We start from the raw sequence: 25,898 nt of genomic DNA on the forward strand, positions 1-25,898 counted from the left end.
AAGAAATTCTGAAGAGTAAAAAATATGTCATCATAGAGTCTGTACTTCTGTATTGAAGATCCATTTCATCAGTGCTTTTACAGAATCACAGAATGGTAGGGGTTGGAAGGGACCTCTAGAGATCATCTATTCCAACCCCCAGCCAAAACAGGTCCATCTGGATTAGGTTGCACAGGAATGTGCCCAGGTGGGTTTTGAAGACCTCCAGAGAAAGGGACTCCACAGACTCCCTGGGCAGCCTGTGCCAGGGCTCCCTCACCCTGAAATAGTTTTTCCTTCTGTTTAAATGGATCAGTGTGTGTTCCAGTTTCTTTCCATTACCCCTTGTCCTGTTACTAGACACAACAGAAAAAAGTGAGTTAACCAAAGAGAATCTGTTTCTAGAGTCAGCCCTAAACCCTTTATTTCCAACAGCTGTCTGTTGATTTAAAAGTGCTATTATCTCCACAGAGACTTCTTTTTAAAATGTGTCACCTGAAGGACTGTGTTTTCTGCAGTCTCTACTTTCAAGATATACACTGAGTGCCACTCAAAATGAATCTTTTCCCTTCAGCAGCCAAGCCTACTTTGACAATTCTTCCTTGACAATGTGTATATACACACATATCCCCAGAAACACGTGCACCAGCCAGTTCTGAACTTGCAGTGACCTCCTTTGGGCTCCTGCTCTGGCCTATCCCCAGCCTGCAGACCTGCCTGCCCCAGGGAGCTGCCGGGCTGAGGCTCCCCAGCCCTGGAGCACCAGTCCTGGAGGGCACCTCTGGCTCCCTTGGCTGAGCTGTCACCCTACCCACGCCCTGTTGCTGAACTGGCTTCACAAACTGCACACACTCTCTCGTTTCCACAGAAATGTCATTATTCTAATAAAACTGAAACCCATTCTTCCACTACATCCTCTTCACATTGGTAGTTTCACAAATCACATACTGCACCCTTTATATTCAAAGTGGACTTCCTGATGCACAAGTTCAAACCCCAGCTACCATCTATCATCTTAATTCCTCTGGGATGAATAAAGTATCATGCAACATACCATATGTGGATATTTCAGCAGAGTTCTTTAGAGTCATGTCCTGTCCCAGTGTGATCAATGGTTATTTTATTTTTGTATACTCAGAATAATACATTACAAAGCTCCATTTGGGTGCACTACCTAAACAAAATTAGACACTGAGGTTGGGAGTCAATTCCTGTGACTTGGGCCATTTATAAACCCTGAGGTATCTGAGGCATCAAACACAGCATGAGATATATAGGTGACTTGTGTCAGCTTGTAGCGACACTAGATATCCCAGACTCAAACTGGCACTAGACAGAACGCAAACTGGCACTACACATGTACTTTGGCAACTGAAATCTCCTAAAACTTTGTGCAAACCAAACATATGATGTATCTCTATTCTGCCAGTCTGCTGGAGGACAAGTTACCTTTATTCTCACAGGACTGTATTATGCAATACTAGATTAAAGTCATCTGCAAGTAAAAAAATGCTTAAACATTCATTCTGTGAACATCAGACCCCATTCCAGATTAGGCACAAAAAGGAGAGACCTATGTCTATATCTGTCTCTTCCAGAATGCCAATCTGTAAAATATAATACTGTCTCTCAATGACACAGTATGAAAATATTCTGATTAAACCCACTTTTAATAAAGATAATTCAACAGCTAAAGTAGGGATTTTATTTTAAAAACACCGCTCAAATTAGAGTAAATTAATTAGTTGGGATTTGGGTGATAGAAAAATTAAGAGTTGAAACACTATTCAAAAATAATACAAGCATGTAGATTATAAAAACTAATTTGAGTCATGAATTTTACTCCAGGCAGTGTGGGCCTTTATCAGGTCCGTTGTACTCAGTTCTATGGAAAGCCAGAACCGCGTGCTACCTCTGGTCTGGTTACTCCATTCAATAAGTAAGTCTAATCATTATTTGGTCAGGTTTGTAAGTGAAAAAGGAGAAAAAAAAGAAAGGTGGTTTGTGTATAGCAGTTTTACTGAGTCAGGTAATGTAGGAAAGTTTATTTCTGCCAACTGTTTTGGGTGTCATGATAGTAAGGTGATGCAACTGGTAACTAATTCAACTATTATTGATAAAAGGTTGAAACTGGTGGTGTCTTCAAGATCTTCTACATATTTTACATAGAAACAATATTAGAAACATTTAACATAACATTTGGTAATACAAAACAAAAAGATGTTACAGACAGAATCATGCTGGGTGTGTTAGCTGTCATACAAAAGTCTTAAAACTCAGAGCATAGAGCCAGGAGATGCAAAGGCTCTCCTGAAAAGGCACAACATTTCCCCAAATATTGGACTGTGACTTTGATTCTTGCAAATTGCCCAGGAATTCCAGAGCAGAAATAAGTTTTTTCAGTTTTTGCAGGGGTGGAACTTTCACTCCCCAGCCAATGAAGCTGAGTTTATCAAGATCGGTTTTAGTGAGGAATACAAATTTTCATAGGGAATTCACAGGACAACAAAAATAGCATCCACTGTTTTTTAAGCACAGCAGTTATCTGCAGTGGCATCCTTCAGTGTGTACATCTCTGGAGTTCCTTACCAATTGCTAATTTTTCCTAATTATCTTCCAACATACTGGAAAATCTCTTTGAAAATTTCAAGGCTGCCATTATTATTCAATGTCTCCAAAGTATGCGTAAACGATTTCTATATACAAATCAGTGAGAATATCAAATATTGATGATTAGGCTCCTTTTCACTTGCCTTACCAGATTTATTGGTGAAATCTCATTTGTAAATGAGTGTTTCAGTGAAAGCAGAGCAACAGCTCTTTTTGCTAAACAGTGTCACTAGCTGGAAGGCACTTGGTGGTATGGTCAATAAATCAATATCACTTTTTTCATACTGCAGATCATTTATTTAAACACTTGAAGCATAATACACTACCTCCAATCCCAGTGAACTATATCTCATTTAGTTTAATGAGTCTTTATCTCATCAGGGACAAGACTTTACAAAACAGTGTACCATCAAGATGATTCTCATGTTCTAACGTAAGCAATACGAAATGCAGTGCTGTAGTTCTAGCCCTCATTTTTCTCATTAGCAGTATAATCACCTTGGCTTTTTTTTCCTGGCACTTCGAAACTCCATTACTGGTTGTCAGACTATTTTTCCAAAGAAATATTGATCTTGAATTACTCAACAACTTTTAAAATGAAAAGCTCTTAATTACTTTATAGCCAGTACTGTTACATAGTGGTAAGATCCATTCATGAAGCCTTCTTTCAAAATCCTCCAGCTCTTATTAAAACGAGTCTTTAGAAAATACTTAACCAAAATACTTGTGAACCTGTCTAAGTGTCTTCAAAATGTCTGTATCCAGTGAACACTTAACATAAGCCACGGTGAAAGAGAAGTTTGCTTGTGGTTTTCTGCTTTCTTCTCTTCCTTGGCTTTCAATTTATCTTTTGAAACATTAGGGAGTCAAGTCATGTTACTGTTGATCTGTCAGAGCTGTTGAATAGGCAATTTCTTACTTTGTAGTTGAAAATAAGTGCAAATACATTGACACAACCAAATCATGGTTAATACACAAGGAAAAATTTCTTACCTATTCAGGTGAAGGAGCATTGGAACAGGCTGCCCAGAGGGGTTGTGGAGTCTCCTTCTCTGGAGACATTCAAAACCCACCTGGACAAGTTCCTGTGTGACCTACTCTAGGTGGTCCTGCTCTGGCAGGTCGAGTGGACTAGATGATCTTTTGAGATCACTTCCAACCCTTAAGATTCTGTGCATACCAACAGTTTAGGAGCTTTTGGCCTTTCTCTGACCATGTTTCATCCACGAGGTACGTAAATGAAGTCTGTACTTTCAACTCTTCCAGGAAAAAGTATTAGGTTTTGGTTGGTTGGTGGGTTGGGGGGAGAGGTGTAGGAAATACTTATTTTAGACAGAAAGACATCTGTTTTTCCACATGGTGATCTTCCTGGTATCACACCAGGCGCACACGGGCACAAGCACATCTGCAATGCCTGACTCTACACGTGTCTGGCTGCTCCTATCTCTGCCGCACAGCCGAGCGCTGAGGCGTCCTGCCCGCTGCCGCCCGCCACACTGCCGGACACAACTCGCGTGTTGGCTGCCGACGAGCCACCTGGCCACAGCGGAGGCTCCTCCGCCCCGCAGCGGAGCTCCGAGGGGAACCGAGGTGGCCGGTAGCGACAGCCGCAGCCGGCGGGGACGCCCGGCCGGCCTCCCTCAGCCGAGACCCCACCTCCGTCAGCGGCGGGGCAGCGGAAGCAGACGGTGCGCAGCTCCGGAAGCCGCTCTGCCTTTCCGCTACGGGCGACGTGCTCCGTCCGGCCACGGGAGCTTCTGGCGCCATGAGCGTCCCGGCTTTTATCGACATCACGGAGGAGGATCAGGTCAGCGACTGGAGTTCGGCGGGGAGCGGATCGCGTGGGTGTCGGAGGGAGAGCCGCGGGGGGTGGATCCGGGCGCCGGCCCTCAGGGGAAGCGGGGCCGGGCTGTGGCGGCCTGCGCGGCGGGGGAGGGGGCGGCGTCCGCCTGCCCCGCCACCCCCCGTTTTCCCCCGCGCAGGCCGCCTCGGTGAGGGCCCAGGACCGCGTATTTGCGGCTGCGGACCCCACGTAGCCGTCTGGAAACTCATTCTCGACACTGCCGGCATGGGGAGTGTGACATTTGTGTTTGAGCTACTTCTTTGCCTTTGAATTGTAAGGTTTGCTGTTCCCAGCGTGTTTTAAGAGGCATACATGCATGCGGTTGGAAACCTACACAAAAAAAAGCATACACAACTACAAGCCCTTCAGTCCAGTTTTCTTGTCTAGTTAGTCTGAGACATTTTCAGGGTCCTGTAACACCTAGCTGTGTCTTTCAGTGCTGTAATGAGTTGACAGAGAATTTGATGTTAATTACACGTGCCATCACAGCAGCATCCTGGCCAGAGTTCCCTTGTGCCAAAAGTTGTATGGCATTGTACAGGTTGGTGTTGGGGGGGTTGTGGTTCTGTGGCTGAAACCACAGACTGTGAAGCTAACATATAGGCCTCTTGTTCAGGGAAGGGTATTTTCTTAGTGTAGGTCAAAATCCAAACAAGGTAAGGCATTATACTGGGAACTATCTTCAACTTGTATGAAGATATCAGGTTCTACCTTCTCTAAAGTGGTTTTATATCCTTTTCTGGTGAAGAGCGATCAAATGGCTTTATTGTTTTGCCAAATGTTTTCAAAGAGAGGAAAAGATAATAATATAAGAAGCAAGCATCTTTATTACAAAAACTTTCAAGGCTTGCTCTCCTAACCAGTTGTGATACAGTCATACTATGAGAAACTCAACAGTTGTGTGATCAATGAATGGCAAACCAGCCATAGTACATGTGACATCTTCCACCGAGTCAGTATTTGGGAGATATACCAAATGTATCTTGGAGGAGGAGGAGAGGGAGTGTTGTAGGATACAGGGTGGTAGGGAGAAGTGAGAGGATGTGTGACTTAGCAGTGGGAGCAGAACAGTGGTTGTAAAACAAAAATCTGTACGAAACTTCATTATTTGGACTCTCCTGATCACAAAACAACTGTTTTGTTCCCCATGTTATCTTTTTTTTAAGGCTGCAGAACTTCGAGCTTACCTGAAATCCAAAGGAGCAGAAATCTCTGAAGAGAATGCTGAAGGTGGACTTCATGTGGACTTGGCACAGATTATTGAAGTTTGTGATGTGTGCCTGAAAGAGGATGACAAAGGTTTGCACCTTTAAGTCTGGGTTTTACTAAACATATTGCTGTCAGTGCCTTCAAACAGTAACAGTTGTCAGAACTGGGAGGTGTGTTGCAGATCTTGCCTGTTAACATGTGCATCTTTTATAAAACTGGAAGGGCTTATTTCCATCATTGCCATGTAAAATTTGCATGTACTCTACCCCTCCCTTTTGCAAACACCCAGCACCCTTTGAATAAGTCTTGTTATGAGGGCATGGTGAGTTATATGTAAAACAGAGTTTCTCTTGGGAAAAAAAAGGTATGGTAAAGGTAAGACTTACTGTTAACTAATGGCTGTGGTGCTGCAGGTCAAGAAAAATTGAAGGAACAACAAAAATTAGGACTAGACATCTGTAAGTAGAAGGTTTAAGGCATAAATATTGATTATTATTGTCTGAAAACACTAGGATTTTCAGTAGTTGGTAACTCTCTTGGCATTACCTTTGTAGAGCCTTAGGAACTGCATTAATATATTCTAATCCTGCTGATAATGCTGGAGTAGCTTTAAATGATCTTGCTGTTCCTGCTGTGCTCTGTATCAATATACAGATTCTGTTTAGAACCTTTACATCTAAAAAGTCAATTGCTAATATGAATAATATGTGGTGTTTGAAATAATGTGTGGTTAATCTCAGAAGGAGCACTGAAGATCATTTTTCGTATTGCCTTTTTTAATGTAGGCAAATGAGTATGAAATAGTGGAGAAGTTTATTGCTCTGCAGTTTGATGTTCAGGTGTCATTTCAGGGAATAAATAGTATTTTCTCTATATAATGACTTTTGTTCTTATCCTTTGTGTAACCGATATTTGGGCAGCCTGTGAAAATAAAACACAAAGCCTGCCCACTCCTGTTGGGAAAGAGGTTCCAAAGAAACACAAGGAAAAACTTCACTGTGAGGTTGAGGGAGCACTGGAACAGGCTGCCCAAATGGGATGTGGAGTCTCCTTCTCCAGAGACATTCAAACCCACATGGACGAGTTCCTGTGTGACTTACTCTAGGTGGTCCTGCTCTGGCAGGGGGGTTGAACTAGATGATCTTTTGAAGTGTCTTCCAACCCTTGGGATACTGTGGACACAATGCTTAAACCAGGAGCTGGGAAGGCTCTTGAATGTTGTTTTTGCGGGCATTTTCCTGCAAGTGGTCTGGGTATCCGTTGTGCTTCTGGTGATATGTACTTGAGCATCAGGTGTTAGTATTCTCTCTGTGGAACCATGGGGCAGTTTTCTGGATGTGCAAGAGGAAGGCACTCTTTTATAAGACCAAAACCTAAAGTTCCTCTGACTTCTCTTTTGTGTGAACAGAGAATTCAGAGCAAGTATGATATCAAATACCAAATTCTGTTTTGACTTCACAGTAGGGATTCTTTCTTTACCTGGAGATGTGCTGCTGACAGACCACATGAACCAAATCTCTGGTATATTCTGATGAATATCCAGATTGGTTATCTTGGCATTTTCTCTCTTTTACAGTGCTTGACAATGCAAAATAATCACTCATAGCAGAAGTAACTCTCCAGTCCCAAACAGCTACTGATGATTGCTGCTTGCAGTTTTAAACAGCTGCATGTTTTGTTTTGTGCAGATGTCGAGAGTGTGATGAACAGTGTAGTCTCTTTGCTTCTTATCCTGGAACCTGAAAAACAAGAAGCACTGATTGAAAACCTGTGTGAGAAGTTAGTAAAATTTCGGGAAGGAGAGCGCCCGTCTCTTAGATTGCAGCTGTAAGTATTGTACAGGGGAAAGTGTTGTAAAGTAATCCTTTACAAAATAATCTTTCCTCTAAAGTGGAAGGATTATCTTCTATGTTTTAAATCAAAGTGTGGGGTGTCTGTCAAGATATATCTCTCTGTTGCAGGAAGCACTCTTATTTTTTAATCTTCTTTTTCCCTATCATAAAATAGAGGTACCAATGTACTTTCTTTGCTTGGGTATTACAGAATTAAAATGCATAGTTTTCAGCTTCTTTGCTGAAAACAATTACCAGACTAGAAGATGTAAGATGCCCCCAAGTGCTCTCTGTGCACCAGCACATGTGTTAATAGAAACATTTATGTGCACGCCAGTACTGTTTTTTGAAACCTGTTAAACTCAGTTGTTCGCTGTTTGTGGTTTAGACTGAGCAATCTCTTCCATGGTATGGATAAGAACACTCCTGTGAGATACACAGTCTACTGCAGCCTTCTTAAAGTGGCTTCATCATGTGGTGCCATCCAGTACATTCCAACTGAACTAGATCAGGTAATTCATGTGGTACTTCAAGTTATGGCCTTTGTTATTAACCATGTGGCATATCACTATTAGTCAAGAGTTGATACAGACCATATCTGTTATAAATTGCCAGAGCCTAGTGTAATAAGAAATGTAGAAGACGGGATTTCTTATATTTAAGCATCTGTCTACAGAATCTAAATCAAGTTGCAGTTTATTTTTTGTTTCTGATGCTGAATGTAGTTAAATGTGTATGATTCCTGTGATAGTAATGAAAGTGAGAAGCTTTGATCATCAGTGAGGCATCAAGCTCCTGTCCCTTGCTCTGTAATCAGAGTGTATTAGACTCACTCATCCTTATTTAGGAAGTAATATAGAGAGCATAGACATCGGACTTCTCACAAGAAGGCTTCCACATTCTGCATGTGGAGCCTGAGAGTCACAGGAGCCGAAGGAGAAATTGCTGTGCAAGATCTTGTCAATCCTTTTCTGCTTGAGAGAAGATGAGAAATATTCAGTTTTATTTTAGTCTTTTCCCCAGTTCTTTTCTCACTTGTATTCTGCCTAGGTCCGAAAATGGATTTCTGACTGGAATCTTGGCACAGAGAAAAAGCATACTCTTCTGAGACTGCTGTATGATGTCCTAGTAGACTGCAAAAAAAGGTATAAAAGATAAGTAATATGTACTAAGTAACTGTATTTTACCATTTTATGATTCTATGAATTTTAAGTGATATATAGGAAAAAGTATTTCTTACAGCATTTTAAAAATGGATTTGTACTGACTGAATCCAAACATGCCTGGGGTCTTTTCTTTTTATGTAAATTTTAAGCACTCTTATATAACTAGTATTTCCAAGATCATGACAGACAGTTAGTAGTGAATTCCCTGCAAGCCACAGACTCCCAAAATGAGACTATTCTTTCTATGAATACTAATCTTTGAGCATTGTAGCATTGTGCCAAATTTATTATTTAGTTGCACTTTTGACATTGTAGTGCATGGTAGTGCTATCTCTTAATGATGTTGGGAGGCTTATCCATCACAGTTAACAGAATCAGTCTTTTTATGTAAACATTACCTTTAGGACATAGCTTTTCACTAGTCATGGAAATTAATGTCCACAGAGTACCTGCTTGGCCATTTAAAATTCTTATCCTGGATCATAAGAAGCATCTTTGATCCAACAAACTTGGCAGACCAGTGTCTTCTGGCATGCAAAGTAATCCTGTGTCTATCATGCTTGTAAATTAATGTAAATCTTAACTGAGAGCTGTCATCAGTTTATCTTAGAGCTGTGATACAGTGTGTTGACTGCATTGGCCAGGGCAACAGAAATGGGCTAGTATCCAGGAGTAGTTTCAGCATGTAGTTCCACAAAGTTTCAGCCTGTCTAAACTGTCCCTGCTGTGGTTTGGGATGTGTGTGTGTGTGTGGGGGAGGGTGTTGCTTCCCCTCACCCTTCCCTTCCACTTTGTTTTCTGAGTTAGTGAGGCAGCATCAGGGCCTCTGCACTGCTGACTTCACTGGTAGCAGATCTGCATTTGCATTTTCTACATTTGCATGACCTTGTACTGGTTATGGAAAGGAGTGAATTCCTATCCTGCTGTTGGCATTTGTGCAGCTGCCTGGTGGGCTGGGCTGGGGAGGTCATCTTGCTAGGCTTCTAAAAAAGTCCGGAGCTATCATAGGAGGAGGAAAGTTTCTTCTGGCAGTAGAGTTAGCTTATTCTGGCCTAGTGAAACTGTAGCCTAGAAATGCTGTCTCAGCACAGCAGGATCACTTTTAACTAACCTCAATTTAGGGATGATTAATCCTCATGGAGTAGTTACACTGTGAGCTGCAACATTATTGTGAATTCCTATCCCTGTTGCTAACATTAAAATGGTTTTGCATTGATAGTACTGAGTCACAGATTTCAGATGGTCACAATAATTTCAGAAATGTTGATCAGAAATCTTACACATTTTTTCAGAAATATTACACTGGTACTCTATGATGCTCCTACTCTTTTAAACACTTCTCATCTTACTGATTTATTGAGAAGTTTTAACTAGCCTCATTCCCATACTTAATAGCTAAATTTTTTTAACTAGTCTTGTTATCAAATCTGTGGATTAAACTTCTAATTTTTGTTTCCAGTGTTACAGTAACTTTGCTACAAATACTTTTTGCTTACTAACAATTGATGATATTTTTAGGTTGGGCATCAGAAACTTTAACAAACCCTGTAATATATTACTTGTGTACTCAGTGTCCTTACCATCTGTGGCAGCAAGCTTTGCACTGAATGGAGCAATTTTTCAGAGCACTTAAGACTTCTTTCCAGAAAAGAAAACATTAAATGACCCTAGCACCTTTGACCTGATTCACTCTCCTGGATCAGTGGGCAGTGTTTGCAGTAGTATGGGAAACTCACAGCAGCATTCCAGCTTTAGTGCTCAGGAATGTTGCTCTAGCAGTAAGGAAAGATAAGTGGGAACTGAAAAGTAAGTACTAAAAATCATACCTGTTACCATGTTGATTTATAATCAAGGGAGAAGAATACACTGTTGAAAACAATTTTCTTCTCCTTTCTTTTATGTTTCAACTTCACTCAGTGTGGCAGAAGAGCTGGTTTTCCATAGCTAATAGGCTTTACCCCAAAGGATAAGTTGGTAGCTTATGAAAAGTAGATCCCCAGTTAGATGTGGTGTTCCTTATCTTGAAGTGATAAATGAAAGCTTCTTTTGTCAAGTATTTTCCAGTCACTTTCTGGTTGAAGTTTCTGATGATCAAAATCATCTTCATATCTTCAAAAAAGGCATTTTTATCTTTCCTGTGATAAAGTGAAAAAAAAAAGGTGGTAGTGGTGGCTGGCAAAGAGATGGCTGGTGTGGGTTGCTTCTGAGATCTGCACTTGGTAGCTGAACTTTGCAAGATATTAGGTACTTCATCTGCTGATTATGCTCCTTTCCATAAAGGTGCTGCAGTAGAATTTTGCAAGGTAATACAACCTGTTTTCTTTTCCAGTTCTTGGTGGACTTTAACAGGCATGTGTGGCTTGCATCTGGCAAGAGTTGAGTTCTGCTGTGAGTCACTGCCAGGCACCAGCCTGATGCAGCTTACAGCTTCCCTCTGACATTAACCTGGCAGGATTCAGAGTGCCATTAGTCCTACTCAAATTTACATTTAAACAGGTCTGGCAAGTCTAATACCTGTAGCAAAAAGCTCAGCATGTCAGGCATCTGCAAAATAATTGTTTCATTTAATTTTAATTCTGTTTAGTATCACGTAATGTAGAGGGATTTGATTCCAACACCTTACTAAGTCTCTGAATACCCTGTATTATTTTCTTCCTTTTATCTGCTGTCACTCTTTTAATTCTCACTGCTTTTTGTCAAGTTATGCATCCAGACTGGCAAGTGGAGCCAACAGCACTTGTGCAAGCTGTCTTGCTAGAAAAAATGTTCACATTTTCATCTTAGGTGAGATACACATTTAGCAGTGAGCTTTGGTAAAATAGGGATGTGTATTACTGATGTAAACATCCTAATTTACAGTAGTAATCCAACACTGTAGAAAATGAATAAGATTTAAAAGCCTGCCATATTTGCCGAGGCTCACAAGAATTTAGCACAGAAAGTTTGTGAGTAATTGTCTTGTAACATTCTGATGTTTCCTAGAAATACAAGTGAAAGTGTCTACTCCTTCCCCACGTGGAAAAAGAAAAAGCAATGTGGGTAGATTGCAAATAGTATTTGAAATTAGTTAAATGCATAGTTTTCAATTTTTGCTCCTGAGGAAAGTGGGAAGAAGAAGAAAAATTCTAGAAATCTGTAAAATGGTTCTGAAGTGTATAAGAGCAACTACTGAAAGTTTACCATAAATAGGAGTTTTGTATTGTTAGGTTGAATAGCACATGAGCTGAGCCTTTTCGTTTGAATGTCTGTATCATATCAGTCCCATATTAAACTGGTTCTTTGTCTTCACTAAAACATCTAGTGCTGATTTCACCAGCGCAAAACTCATAGTCTGTCACAGACTGATTCACATAAAAATGTTTCTCTCATATATAAAGCTGTCTAATTTTATTTCACTGATACAGAACTATAGTTTCTCTAGTCATCCAGTATCATGTTGCCACAAAACATAAACTGACCCCTTTGATGCCAGACTCTTTATATAAATGTTTCATTCAAGTTTAGATCCCTGATCACAGTTCTGGAATAATGGCTGAGGCCACTGCCTCACTCAGTGTACTTCCAGATTGTGCATGATACTGTTTTGTTTTCCATGGTGTCCTAATATTTGCACTGCACATCTATGAGAGATCTGGTAAATTCTCTAGGAGCACAAAGTGTCATCCTGTAGAGAAGTTTTCAAACAATAATATTGTGAGATTTAAAATAAATACCCCTATAGTGTCACTGTACTATAAAAACCATTCAGACCTGTGCTGCCATATGGATTAAACCTGTATCACAGTGCTTGTTCCTCCCCCATGCAATTTATACTGTTAACTTTAGAAATTGAAGCTTTATTCTTGCAGTTTTTTCTTTTAAGGAAAATTTTGTAGGCCCATTTGATCATGTGAGGAAATATATTATATCTGGAAATGAGCTACTTTGAAGGAAGAGGTTAGGTTTACACCAGAACTCACTGGAGTACTACTCTGGAGAGTAGTATCCAGCCATTCTCCTGTCTGCTGAGAAAGTGCTTCTTAGTAAAGCAGTTCTGCAAAGCTCCTGCTCGCATCAGTAAGCTTTGGTTGTGCTCTTGGTATTGAGTTTTGGTGGTACCCACATCCATACCCTCTCTTGTTCAAAGGAAGTGGTAAGATAGCATCAGCAAAATCTATTTGCGCTGTAAAGAATTGTCACAGCCTTCTATTTTAATAACTAACAAGAATTTAATGAGAAATAGGAACTAGCTTTTTGTGTGTATGCACACAGCATATTCAACGTGTATTTTTCACTGACAGTTTTGTATGATGCATCAGGGGTTGCTGGCCTCACTAGTGGCAAGAACTGTTACAGGAAAATAAAATCTTACAATGTAACACTCTCAGAGCTGGTTTGCAGTAACATTGATGAGTACTTGTTTACAAAATAATCTGGGTAGACAAGGCTGTAGGTTTACTCAGTTTTCTTGGACTGAATTCGTTTTCTACAAGCTGTCTGTCAAAGCAGTATTGTAAAGTGTTTGCTTCCCAGCAGTCTAAGCCAATCTAATTGCTGGCTGCTTAACTTCCTCAGCAAAATGAGCAGCTCTTGCTGTGAATACTTGAGCAGGGAATCTGTAAAAGAAGAAAAGGCAGCTTTTACACAGTCACTTTCATGACCATAAATATTCTTTAAGATATGCCATTTATATTTGAAATAAACTTTGCGGTGCTACTTATTCTGCAATGATTAAATCCAGATGTGCATAAGAGGAACATTCTAGTGAACCATATAAAGCTGCTCCTAGCTCAGAAAGCTTTTTCCATAACTAGCAGGTAATTTATCAATTTAAGAGAATGAAATGAAGGGTGAAGATAAACATTTTGCAGAACAAGAACTGAAAGAATACATCTAGTTAATTTGTTCTCTCCCCTAGAATTAAAATGGATCTTCTACATCTTTTTCAAGTGTAATTTAATTTGACCTATAACATCATAATGGAATTATTGAAATATTTGAGTGTCTTGCTGGAACTATTTTTTCAGCAATCCTGAAGTAACTTTATTTTTCTTCTATAGTGACACTGCAGCAAAAGTAATGGTGGAGCTACTGGGAAGTTACACAGAGGACAATGCTTCCCAGGCTAGAGTAGATGCTCACAGGTAATAGCCATCTTCTGCTTTCCTTAAAAGTAGCTTTTTCTCAATTGCTAAATTATGTTGATTGTCTTACTGTTAAGACTATCGAAAGGCCTGGCAGGCAAGGGCCCTGCTGCAGCCTCTTTTCTCTAGCCTTGCTGCCTAGATTAAGAGTTCATCTGTGCAAGTGGGTGTGGTTGTTTCTAGCCAGAGTCAAGTTTACTCCATTGTACAAGAGCACGAGTGTGTTTCTGCTCACTGCTGGGAGAGAGATCAGCCTTGGGGAAGGACTTCTGTTACATCAACCGCACAGTCAAAATTTCAGTTGGCATCCTTTACTTCAGGTTTTCACTTATTGCTTGTTTGGGTTTCTGACTGTTCATTTCATATAGCACTTTGGTTGAAAATAAATTTTTACTTTCTTTTCCATGTGCAAGTACTAAGGATGTAAACTGCACAGAGATAAACTTACTTTTGGACAAGCTGGGAGAAAATTGATTCTTAACAGTGTCTTTTCCCCACTGGCCAAAATGAGTACAAGCTTGTATTTTGATATCCTACCTATCACGATTTTTCTTTGGAGTTACACTTTGAATAAGTTGTGTAATTCTGCCAGGTGTGTATGACCAATAGTTCTCAGTGGAGTTGTTTATATTTAAGCATGGAGGAAAACCAGGATGACTCATTTTGAAAATTAAAAGTGTCAGTGCATCAATGAAAAGTCCATTGACTCCCCTACAGCAGTCGAAGGCTTCTTCCACCGGAGGAACACGTCTGTCTGGGGTTTCGCAGCCTGCTGCATCTCTGCAGACCTTGGGCTGTCCTGGGTGGGTGCTGGCTTGGCAGGACCACAGGCTAGGCCGGCACAGGCAGTGGTGCACTAAATCTTCTAATGTGCCGCTGAACAAAAGCTTTCATCTAGAGATCTAGAAACACTTCAGGCCTGTTTATAGTCTGGAGCTGCAACTGATAAATCATAGGCCTTGTAGTGTTTGGGGTTGGGGTTTTCTCCATTTTGTGTCACATATTCAAGTGTAATTAATCTTCCTAAACAACTTACTCTATGCAATTTTAGGAGGATGGTAAAGATACCTCCAGGAATGAAGGCAGGGCTGCTAATAAATGCATGGATGGAAACAGTAGGGTGATCTGTAGTCTTATCACCTGGCAAATTTCATTCTTTGCATCTATAAAATGAAGGTTAAAGTTGTAATGTGATATGTCTTACCTTTAGGAACAGTTGAAAACCCATGGGTGTTTTCCTAGACAGTAAGAAACAACAAATTTAATTGCACTTACTTATAAAAATGTGTATTGCTGTAAAAATAAGCATTTTCCTTTTCTAATTAGATGTATTGTACGAGCATTGAAGGACCCAAATACCTTTCTCTTTGATCATCTTCTAGCCTTAAAACCAGTTAAATTTTTGGAAGGAGAACTTATTCATGATGTAAGTAACTTTGTTTTTAGCTGGATGGTTTGGTATCTGTTGAGTGCCTAGTTTTATTAGTGTCTTCTGACATTCATTAGATTAGTTATCTATGTCAGTAGTATTGAGCTACAATGTACTATTTCTTTTAATGCTTTTAGAATGAAAAAAAAAAAATCAAGATATTATATGTGAAATGTTTCTTTTTAGAAGTTTCAGAACTCTCACATGAGTTCTGTAGCACAACTACCTTTCATGTCTGAGGAAAGGAAGCAAGCTCAGCACAGATTACCCTCAGCTATTGACAGAAGACAGAACTTTTAATGCTTTATTTTTCTGTTCAATACCAATGGTTTATATCTATCTGTGCAGTTCGCAGGGAGAGAAACAATATTTAAACCATTCTTATATTTGTTTTCCATCTTCTAGCTTTTGACAATTTTTGTAAGTGCTAAACTAGCATCCTATGTCAAGTTTTATCAGAACAACAAAGACTTCATTGACTCCCTGGGTAAGTTTTCAGATCATTACATTTGTGACCGTTGATGTGGCTTAAGATACAGAAGCTGCAACATGCATCAGTTTGAACCCATATATTTTAGCCAAGGAAATGTAACAGATATTTTTAAGAAGGGATTAGAGCTTGTAGACTCAAACCTCTACTAGATCATAAATGAATTGTGATTTGTTCTACTAGGACAAGCTGGTTTGTTGGTTTGAAGGAGAATAGTGTTTTCTCCACTTCTTTTCTCTTAAACTGTTTGGGAGGGAAGTAAGTCATTGCTACTCCAGGCTAGGCCAGAAATCCCAACTTTATTGAGTAAGCCAGCAGCTTGTATATATCTGTTACAAATTTTTAAATGATTTATAACTTCATAACAGCAAATACTTTTCCACAATAGTAAGATAAAACATGCAAATAGTGTGTGTGTCTGTCTGCGTGTGCTGATGCATTAGACCTAGCAAGCCACAGTCTGTCCCACTTAATTTGTTTCATCACATGAAGCAATGTGATGGAATGTTAATGTCAGCACCCTCTTTATTTACACACTGTGGAAAAAAGGAGTAGTAATTAACACTTTGACACTCCCCCGTTGATGTGTAATTGACTGTTTCAAAGGAGCACTGGTTCATAAGCTATTGCATGCATTAAAATTACGTTTTTTATATTCCAGCTTTTTAGGACAGGGGTCAGTGACAATGCAGAAATTGCTCAATGATGCAGATTTTTTTATTACTGCATTAAGGTTTTGACATATTGGTAATGAATAAATGTTTCCATAAAGACCAGGGTTGGGTTTTTTTTTTTTATAACTTTGATTTTGAAATGACACTTGAGCACCAGCTGAATGTATTTAAGGAAAGGCATAGTTTTGCTAAAACAGAGTTTAGTGCACCCTTTCAACACACCTGTTATTTTGTTTAATGGAGTATGGTATAATTCTGAGAATAATTACCATCAAAGCTTTAAAATGCTGGTACTTCAGGTATTAAAATGATATGGGGTTTTTTGTGGATAAAATTAGGAGTAAGTTTTTTGGTAGTCTGCAAATGTGTATATAGTAAAAGCATATATTTTGTCTTATTTGCACATTAACTGTGTAGATATCTTACACTTTTCTTTCTTGGGGGAAAGTGGGTTTTGTAATGTCATTATTTTTACATCTTGAAATGTTTTTTTCTGTTAGTTATTTGTCCACAGAAGTATTTGCTGAAAATGCTGTTAACATTTGAATAAATTTACAGAAGATTAAGTACACATATACATCGTATTAACTGTATAACAGTCAATAGGAATGACTTCTGTTGCTTTGCCTCCCTGTATCTCTGTCACCTCTGTGCACACACGGTGTGTACACTTTCAGTATATCTAGGATTTGCGTAATGTTAATATAATTCTAAAATATCTGTGTAACTGTTTTGAAAGACAGCCTTGCTTGCAGTTACCTTGATTTCTCACCTGCAGTACAGTGTACTTGGGAAATTCTGCACACAAGGTAGAGATTGTGAGGCAGCACAGACTGGAACACAAGGAGCTTGGACTGAACATTTCAGCCTTCCCTTTGAAAAACAAGGGCAGTTTGGTAGAGAAAACAAAATTATTAGATGAGGCATTCAGAAATTCTTCAGAACATCTATGATCTGTTCCCCAAAACAAACAGTTATTTAACTGTGCTTGAAAGGTTTATTTTAATAACTTGCCAAGTTCACAGGCTTTAAGATAAAGGCTGTTACTAATGGGCTTTCCGTGACAGTACAGCATCAGCTGTAGTTCTAACCTTTCCTGGACCAGGACCCATTAAACTAGTGTGTGGAAGCTGCAGTGGGGGCTGCCACAGGTGGCATCCGTTTGTTACAATTTGTTGTGTTATTAATGCTGACAACTTAGGCCAGCAGTAGCATTATCTGTGTCAACTGACTCGCCCTAACATGTCCACATTTAATCTGGTATTATCAGCAGTCTTTTTCAGAAAGTTAATCAGCATCTCATTTGCATTTGCTAATTAGGGTTAATGTGTGCTAATTGATTTTTTGATGCTTGTAGAGTTCCATTAAACCCAGTTAGGTATAGTTGCTGGTGCTCCTCATTCATATGAATTATGGTGATCACATTTTTGTTGAATCAGTGCCAAATAGAGAACCTGCATCATAATTATAGTTAATTAACACAACACGATGTCCTGCACTAATGTGCTTTCCTATTACTGTATGGATGTTATAAATTCCAAACTGAAATATTTACTGAAGCACTATGAATATTTGCAATGTAATTCCAAAACAAAATGACTGATATGCATTTTAAAGAAACTTATGGTGAATCTTAGTTGGTATTTCACAGAACTCAGGTTAAGAAATGCCTTGGTTCACCTGTCTTAACTTTTCCTGGAAAAAGTCTAGGTCAGCAAACAGTCTGTGGTTTAGATATGCAAAGCCCTCGGCTCAGTTACTCAAATTGCCATTCATATAGTCATATAAAAGATCCAACCTAACTTGTAATACCTCTGTTCTTGGAGAGCACTTTTTTTTTGCCACGCTGGATGCTGTAAGCATACATGTGACTTGTGATGTGTTCTTGCTGTGTTGCAAAGTTAATGCAGAGCCAAAACACCTTGTTTTGTCACAAAAATGTTACATTATTAAACCATTACTGAAAGAGGTTTAGTTTCAGGTACACGAGAATGAGAGGTAAGGCTGTAAGAAGGTTTTGACATTATCAGTTGTATATTTTCCATTTGTTGTTGCATTGCTGTTCTTCCAGATGAAGAAAAATTCTGTTGAGGTGATGTTTTTACCATTTCAAAAGGTATTTGTGCTTCACTTTTGTAGATATTTATCACCTTTTTCTGACAATGGGTGAGTCTTGATGAACTCACAACTAAAACAGCTATTTTAGAAAGGAAGATGCAGGAATTAATATTTTACCTCAAGAAAATGTTGATAAGGACAGGTGGAATATTTTCTTGATGTGAAAGAAATTTTAAATTGTTGGAAGCATACATAGTAAAGAACATGAAAGACAAATTCATGAATTACTGTATTACAGTTCATATCCATAAACTGTCAACACTTTTACACAGGCTTGTTGCACGAACATAATATGGCAAAAATGAGGCTACTTACCTTCATGGGAATGGCTGTAGAGAATAAAGAAATATCATTTGACACAATGCAACAGGAACTTCAGATTGGAGCTGATGATGTAGAAGCATTTGTTATTGATGGTAAGAACTGCAGTGCCACGCTTTACACAATGCTAATAAACAAAAGTCTTTATGGTCTTCTAATGTGAGATACTCTGAAAAAAAGAATCCATCTTCTACTTCCGTGTTTGTTAGAGCTGCAAAACGTCCTGTTGAAACACATGCCTGTTGCCCTAAACAGTGTTTTTCTTTTCAATGATGGGAACTATTTAATCTATTTCTTTACAGAACTAACACATTGTTTTCAGGTTTAATTTTTCATCTGTTTTTGTTTGCTGTCATTAAAACAGGATGTGATGTGTTTGTAGGGCAGAGAACTTCATAAAAACTGTAGAGGATATTGCTTTAATCAATTGGTATGAAACAATAGCATTCATGCATCACCTTTATCTTCTTACATAATTTTGCTTCTCTGTCTACTAGACTGTTAAAACAAACAGCAAAATAGCATTAAGTGAACTGCTGTGGTTTTATGTTTGTATTGATGTAACTTGGAACCATTTTCAGGCAGTTTAATACCTATGCACTATCTTGAAAACATTGCTCAAAACAGCATTTCTTTTTTGCAGCTGTAAAGACAAAGATGGTATACTGCAAAATAGATCAGACACAGAGGAAAGTAGTTGTCAGGTAAGACTTAATTCTTCATAGCATTTTGCAGGACCCGCTGTGTTCTAATTATTGCACTTAGAGTTGTAGAATATTTTAACTAGAAGCGAGGTATTGTTCCTGTTGGCTGCTGGTACTTAAATAGTTGCTATTTATCATAATTTTATTAAAGCTCACACTGAATGTGATTAGCTTATTTAATGAAATAGTCCTATTTTCCAGCACATTTCATTTAATGACCTAATAGTGACAAGAATACTAATGACTGTTGTTGCTTTAAATATTTGTGAAGGCTACAGAATTTTCTGAACTGGTTAAGTGCAGCTCTTTACATAGAAAAAATAAACATTTTCCTAGTCACTTGTGAGAGTGAAGTAATGCTATAAATAAATAAATAGGTGAACATGACATCTAGTAATCATCTCCCAATTTTGTTTTACTTCTCTAGTCACAGCACACATCGGACTTTTGGAAAGCAGCAGTGGCAGCAGTTGTATGACACTCTAAACACCTGGAAACAAAATTTGAATCAAGTGAAAAACAGTCTCCTCAGTCTCTCGGACACCTAAAACATTTTTTTGACCTGATAATGTCAGATTAAATTTATTCAAAACTTTGGCCATTTGTGAAATGTTTCCAAAATGTATGCAATTAGTTTAAAGAAGCTGAATATTCTAAATTGCAAAACAAAAAGAGCAATAAAACTAACATGGGAAAATAGCTTCTGTTGATTTTCTCACAGAATTAGCGACAACAGATGGTAGCAATATTGGTTACGCTTCTTGTTTAGGTTGACAGACTTTGAAAGAGGTATGGAGAAGAAGGGAGAAAGATTTAAAGAAAAAAAAGGTAGTGCAAGTAATTGTAAACTAAGAAAATTTCCCTTATACTCTTAACAGAGAATAAAGGTGAACCACTTAGAGGTGAAGCTTTATGATGCAAGATATGCTGCCTTATCTCTAAATCAAACCTAATGCTTTAGTGCTGAAAATGACAGAATTAACTCATTGATACAGAATCAACTACAACAGACATATTTAAATAATTTGGCAGTGAAGACAAGCAGATTTTCCTCTTCTGCCACTTAGAAGTGCTTTAAGTTGTAAATGTTTGTAACAACCATTGGATTCTGAAACAGTTGCAGCTGATTTGGCTTCAAAACTGAGTGGGTGCTCTGAGGAAAAACCAAATTAAAGTATTTCAGCCAAAACTGAGAAACAAGAGAAGAGTACTCTTCGTTTAATCGTTTTTCTTTAAATTGTTTAATTGTACTTAACGGACATTCAAATATTAACTTGTGAACTTTTTAACTTAGGACAAAACCCATAACAACTAATGTTATTAGTAGGGATTTAATCTATTTTTGAACATAGAAGACGGTCTATACAACATATTAAATATGAAAGCACGGTGTATATGTACCATATTCTATAGGAATATCTTACAAATCTGTTTTTGTAAGTGACTGATCTAAAAGTGCCTAAAAGACATGCTTTTCATCTCCTGCCACTGATCTTCACTGGCTTTCTTCGTATTTTCTTTTTCTTGCTGAATGAAGTCTTTCCAAATTCAGGAAATTCTCAATTTCTTCTTGGTTTTGTATAGTAGAGTTATGAACAGAACAACTTTCCTCATCTCTGAGGGCACTTGCACTTTGTGTGGGAGTTACAGTCATGTGAGAAGATTTCTGCTTGTGCTGTAAAGTAGTAACTCCTTCTTTCACCTGACAAAATACAAACTTAGTTATTAATCCAGTGAAATCGAGTAAAAAGGTTCAAATTGTTGTGTTTTGCTGAGTATTAAGCAAGCAAGGAAATGTGAATGGAAATATAAGTCAATTGGAAAAATACATTTAATTTGAAGTGCTTGCTTCAGCTTTAATTTTAAAAACTTAGTAACAAGAAGTATACTTTAAGAAACGAAAGTTTAACAAAAGACTCAGTACAGAAGAGTATGATTAAAAAAATGGCACTCATACTAGGATGCAGATTAGCAAAATAAATAGTTTAATTAAACAGTTTAATGTTGCAATTGACATTTCTATTGCTCTCCAAGCATTTGATTAACAAAACCCAAAATCCTGAGGTTTATAGTGTTGACTCCCTCTCTGCTTTGCTATAAAGATTAGAAAGCAAACATCATTAATTAATGCAAGGTCTGTAATGGGTTGGTTTCTTATGTTAAAGGTTTTTGCTCTCCGAGTAGTTTTAATTGCTGTTTGATAGCTACCTCCTGTCTCTCCAAATCAAACACATCCAGCAGTGCAGCAGGGGAACCCTTTTTTGCTTGAATAATGGGTTTTCCAGTGGTGTGAGGCTCTTTAAGAGGCTGGCAGGCAGACTCAGACACTGCGTGCACAGCAAACCATCGTACTCTGAGCTCTCAGTGCACTGGTTCTTGGAGGTCTCTAATGCTTTAGATGCATACTAGGGGAGTTCTATTACAGGGATCACAAGATAAGGCCTCCTCCTTCTCAGTTATTTTTAAGCATTGGGCAAATGTGCCCCTACCAATTGTAAGCCACAATGTCTTTATCAGGCCTGCTTTTATTTTAGCATATTAACTTTGTGCTAAAACTTCCCTTTCCCAGTGCACAAGTATTTCTTGAGGGTTGAAATAGGAACAATAAACTTGACGCAAAATGTTCATTTAAGCCTACTGCATCTGCAACGTCATTCCAGCAATGCAGCTGAAGATACGTCAGGTCAACAAGGACTGTAATCTCCATTTCAATGAGGAAGTAACTTCATTTGAGCAATAAAATTCTGAACCTGTGAATTCTAGTAGCAATGTACATACACTCTCCCATGCTCTTTCCCAAGGCCTCAGAAAGAAACATACTCCACTGCAAGCCCTAGTGAGAATCTTTGGAGTAACATGTGGGGCTGCATCTGTCCTGTACTAATAATCCAAGAGAAGAACCTTCATTTAGGTCTTTTAGATGTGGAAGTGAAACAGAGCCATGACACATTATTTGGATTTTACTGAAGATAAGAAAGGGTTCAGACGTCTTGGAGAAGTAGGTGCAGTTGGGTTATATAACATTTTTAATACAATTTTGTGTCTTACTGCCAGCACTGAATAATACAGCAACCTATGAGACACCTATGAGAAATGTGTAAAATAATTCCTTGCTGAATAGCATGACTGCACAGTTAGAGCCTTGTGTTGAAACTACGCAGAGGATGTTTAATCATCCTTCCCTGGTACTCGGGCATGTACAGACTAATGTTTAAAAGAGTTCTTCATATTTTTACTGGAATTTTAAGTACACCTGTAGCAGTTCTTTTTATCACTTTTTAGAGCACTGTGCTTGGGTTTAATGAGATTATCCAAATTATAGAATGCATAAATCTGATCTAGTTATAATCATACACATTAGTCAGAACAAATAAACTGAGCAAGGAAGACTTCTGAGTTTACTTTTAATCTCCCAACATCATTTTCATATTGGTCATAGCAATGACAAGTTTAAGGACAGAAGGTATTTGAATGATACCAACACAGAAAAGAGGGAGTGCAATGTCTGAGGCTGAGATTTCATAGAATAAGTATCTGGAAAGTAGACCAAGGTCAGACTACCAAGGCACTCTGCTCTTGTCCATCTCAGCTTGTACTTAACCAGCACATAAAGAGCTTTAATTTGCAGGTGGCAAAGTAGCTGTAACTGCAATCAGATAATGAAATACAACTTCTAGATGTAGATTAGGTATGTTAGGTCACTTAATTCCTGGCCCCACCTCAGTGAGAAAAAGCAAGTAAATAACACCACTATGTTTAGTAAAATATTCACCTCACTTCATTCTCAAGTACATTCATGTTAGGAAAACTGAGTAATTTAAAATATCAATCTTTGCTTCTGAATTTCAGACAGTGTGAATGTTAAAGCCCACTGATGAAGTGGGCTGAAGTCAGCCAACTTTAGCACTTGAAACCACTATACACCTTGACCTCAAACTTCATCCAAAGAAGACAAGCTTTAACTACCTGAGACATACTCTAGGACCTCTTTAGAGTAATTATTTTATGACTTTTGAATAATATGTTTAGCATTAGGCCAAATTCTAATACAGCAGTTAGAGCTGTTCAAGCTGCACAGTCTAATGTGGATCTAAGCATGCAGTATGAGCCACTGCTAATGCCATCCCGAATTAAGTTGTTTTACAGGGAAACGGTAAGACTTTTAAATTCTCTGCTTGTACACATTTGTGTCATGTCATCCTACTTAACAGGATAACTCTAAATATGGCATCCCACAAGTGCAGCATAGATAAAGAAATAAGCTCTTAATTCATAGATACGCTGAATTTTTACTCTTTTGGAATCTTTTACATAACATTTTCCTATCGAGGAACTTTTACTGTAGGTGATGATTTTTATTAGGGTACAGAATGAACTACCCTTTTCCTCCCCTCCCAAGCAGACTGCTTAGCATCTGTTTGATTCATATGCTGTGACTTTTTCCTGCTGCTTTCTATCAACCTTAATTGTGAAAAATGGTGCCTTGTTGCCCTTTTGATATTATTTTGGAGATTGACTCAGTCTTAAAGTATCCAGATGTGTACAGTTGTACAAATATCTGTGGAATTAGCTCACTGAGGTCTGGTCTGCAATATTTTTAATTGACTTACATGTTCTGTGGGAAAAGAAGAATCATAAAAAGTCTTTGCTGTAGCATTCCATTCTTCACTAGAGTCTCCCTGGGGGTCTCCGTGGATGCTAGAGGTATTCAAAGTGTTGGCAACTCTGTTAAAACTGGTGGAACCTGATTGACAAAACGGAAATGGTAACAACTGCAATTTAGTCTCTAGGCACTAATTGTAAAGTAACTAAATTTCTGCTTTACCTCTGATCTTAAACAATGTTTTCATTTTAAGTCACTGAATCTGGTGTAGGCTTTATTCCTCATAATTTCTTTCACATACTTCTGCATCTGTTTTGTTTAAAGATGAGGTACACTTCTAATCTGATTACAAATGTTTCTATCATTTTCACATATTAATTAATGACAAATCAAATTTGTGATTTATAGAAAAATTACGTATTCTGGATACTCTGACTAAATATATTTTTTTCCCAACACTAATACTTTAAGACCTACCATCTGATAATAAAATACACAATTACTGCCATGCTCACATCATATTCCAGAGTGACTTGTAATACAAAACACATTCTAAATACAGAGGCATTTATTCAACGAAAATTGTACTTGAGTCTTTCTGTAAATGGTTATACGTGGTATTTCAGGAAATCAGGCTATAGCTATGCACCAAAAGTAGGAAATGCAAATAAGTAGGTTAGTCATAGACGAGCATAAGGCTCCAATCCTGCAATGGCTTTATGCACAGCTAGTAGACTGTTGAAACCAATATGAAGAGCCTTGTAAGATCAAAACATAAGCATATTTTCACAAGTACTCATAATGCAAACAGTAGCTCTTCTGTCACTGCACAGATGCCTATTAATCACTGCCACAGTAGTAAAATCTTCATCGTGCTATGAAAATACATAGTACCTAATGGTAAGGTAATAGTTAATTAAGAATACTGTCATTTTCTCTTGCGTGGAACAGGAAAACATGAGTTTGTGTTTGTTTTTTTTAAGAGTTCACTAGGAAGAACTTGCCCATTCCTTATTCATTCCTCCGTTTACTGTTGTGGAGTAGCTGCTCTCTGGGAACCAAAGTGGTATAAATAGCAAATCGCATTGTGGTTAGGCAGTAAAAGGAATTCCCTCAGATAGGCTCACTAAACTCTTTCACCAATGCTCTTCCCCTCTGGGTCTCATGTATGGCTAAAATGTGTGCTTCAGTCAGTAAAAAGTAAAATAATATAAAACACCAAAAATTGAGGGACACTGTCCATGTGAATACAACTTCAGGTTTGACATTTGGGAAAATATCTGAAAACAAAACAAAACACAACCACGATAAATCTTGGAAGTTGCAGTGCTGAGTACCACCAATGACTAAGGTGCCCTGACAAGTTCTCTAGTCTCCCAAAGAGGTGCAGGATTCAGAACTCAGCAAGCTGAAGTAGGGACCTATTTAAATTAGGCAAGAGGCTCATCTGAAACCCAGACCAAGATCATTCCTGTCAAGTTTTGTTGGAATTCTGGAAATCTAGTGACTGCTCTGGTCACTAGGTGACTCATTTGGGGAACTATGCCTCTCAGAGGCACTGTTTGGAATTACAGTACTTGTATATTGAAAGGCTTCTGACAAAAGGAAGAGGAACACATGGAAGAAATTCAGATAGTGCTGTCTGTTCTTACAGAGAACATACATACAGAACTTTACATAACTATGCATTCATTTTCTGGAAACAGGTATCAAAATTGACATTACTACAAGAAATAATGTACCATCTGAGATCAGGATTCTGCCACCTTGCTACCACCACTATAGTTGCAGGGACAA

At 38.4% G+C, this 25,898-nt stretch overlaps 2 protein-coding genes across 2 annotated transcripts in view; one reads left to right on the forward strand and one right to left on the reverse strand.

Annotated features, from left to right (window-relative positions):
- Positions 1–4,290: 4,290 nt before the first annotated feature.
- Positions 4,291–20,197, forward strand: EIF3M (eukaryotic translation initiation factor 3 subunit M). Its single transcript, XM_061999724.1, has 11 exons — positions 4,291–4,396; positions 5,599–5,731; positions 7,330–7,468; positions 7,862–7,985; positions 8,524–8,618; positions 13,679–13,762; positions 15,089–15,188; positions 15,597–15,678; positions 18,746–18,889; positions 19,438–19,498; positions 19,926–20,197. Exons 1-11 carry the CDS (start codon positions 4,355–4,357, stop codon positions 20,044–20,046), a joined length of 1,125 nt encoding a protein of 374 aa, XP_061855708.1. The 5' UTR covers positions 4,291–4,354; the 3' UTR covers positions 20,047–20,197.
- A 582-nt stretch (positions 20,198–20,779) lies between these two features.
- Positions 20,780–25,898, reverse strand: part of CCDC73 (coiled-coil domain containing 73) — a 70,086-nt gene continuing 64,967 nt past the window's right edge. The window contains exons 19-20 of the mRNA XM_061999633.1: positions 24,109–24,242; positions 20,780–21,200 (exon numbers count right to left, since the gene is read on the reverse strand). Coding sequence (XP_061855617.1) covers positions 20,994–21,200; positions 24,109–24,242 — 341 coding nt within the window. The 3' untranslated portion in view covers positions 20,780–20,993. The remainder of the gene's footprint in view (positions 21,201–24,108; positions 24,243–25,898) is intronic.

Source organism: Colius striatus, chromosome 7, assembly GCF_028858725.1.
Source record: "Colius striatus isolate bColStr4 chromosome 7, bColStr4.1.hap1, whole genome shotgun sequence".
NCBI classification, from domain to species: Eukaryota; Metazoa; Chordata; class Aves; order Coliiformes; family Coliidae; genus Colius; species Colius striatus.

Coding starts and splice junctions, on each gene's coding strand:
- EIF3M (XM_061999724.1), top strand. CDS start 4,355: ATGAGCGTCCCGGCTTTTATCGACATCACGGAGGAGGATCAG. Junction 7,469..7,861: donor CCGTCTCTTAGATTGCAGCT/GTAAGTATTGTA, acceptor TTTGTGGTTTAG/ACTGAGCAATCTCTTCCATG. Junction 15,679..18,745: donor AGACTTCATTGACTCCCTGG/GTAAGTTTTCAG, acceptor ACTTTTACACAG/GCTTGTTGCACGAACATAAT.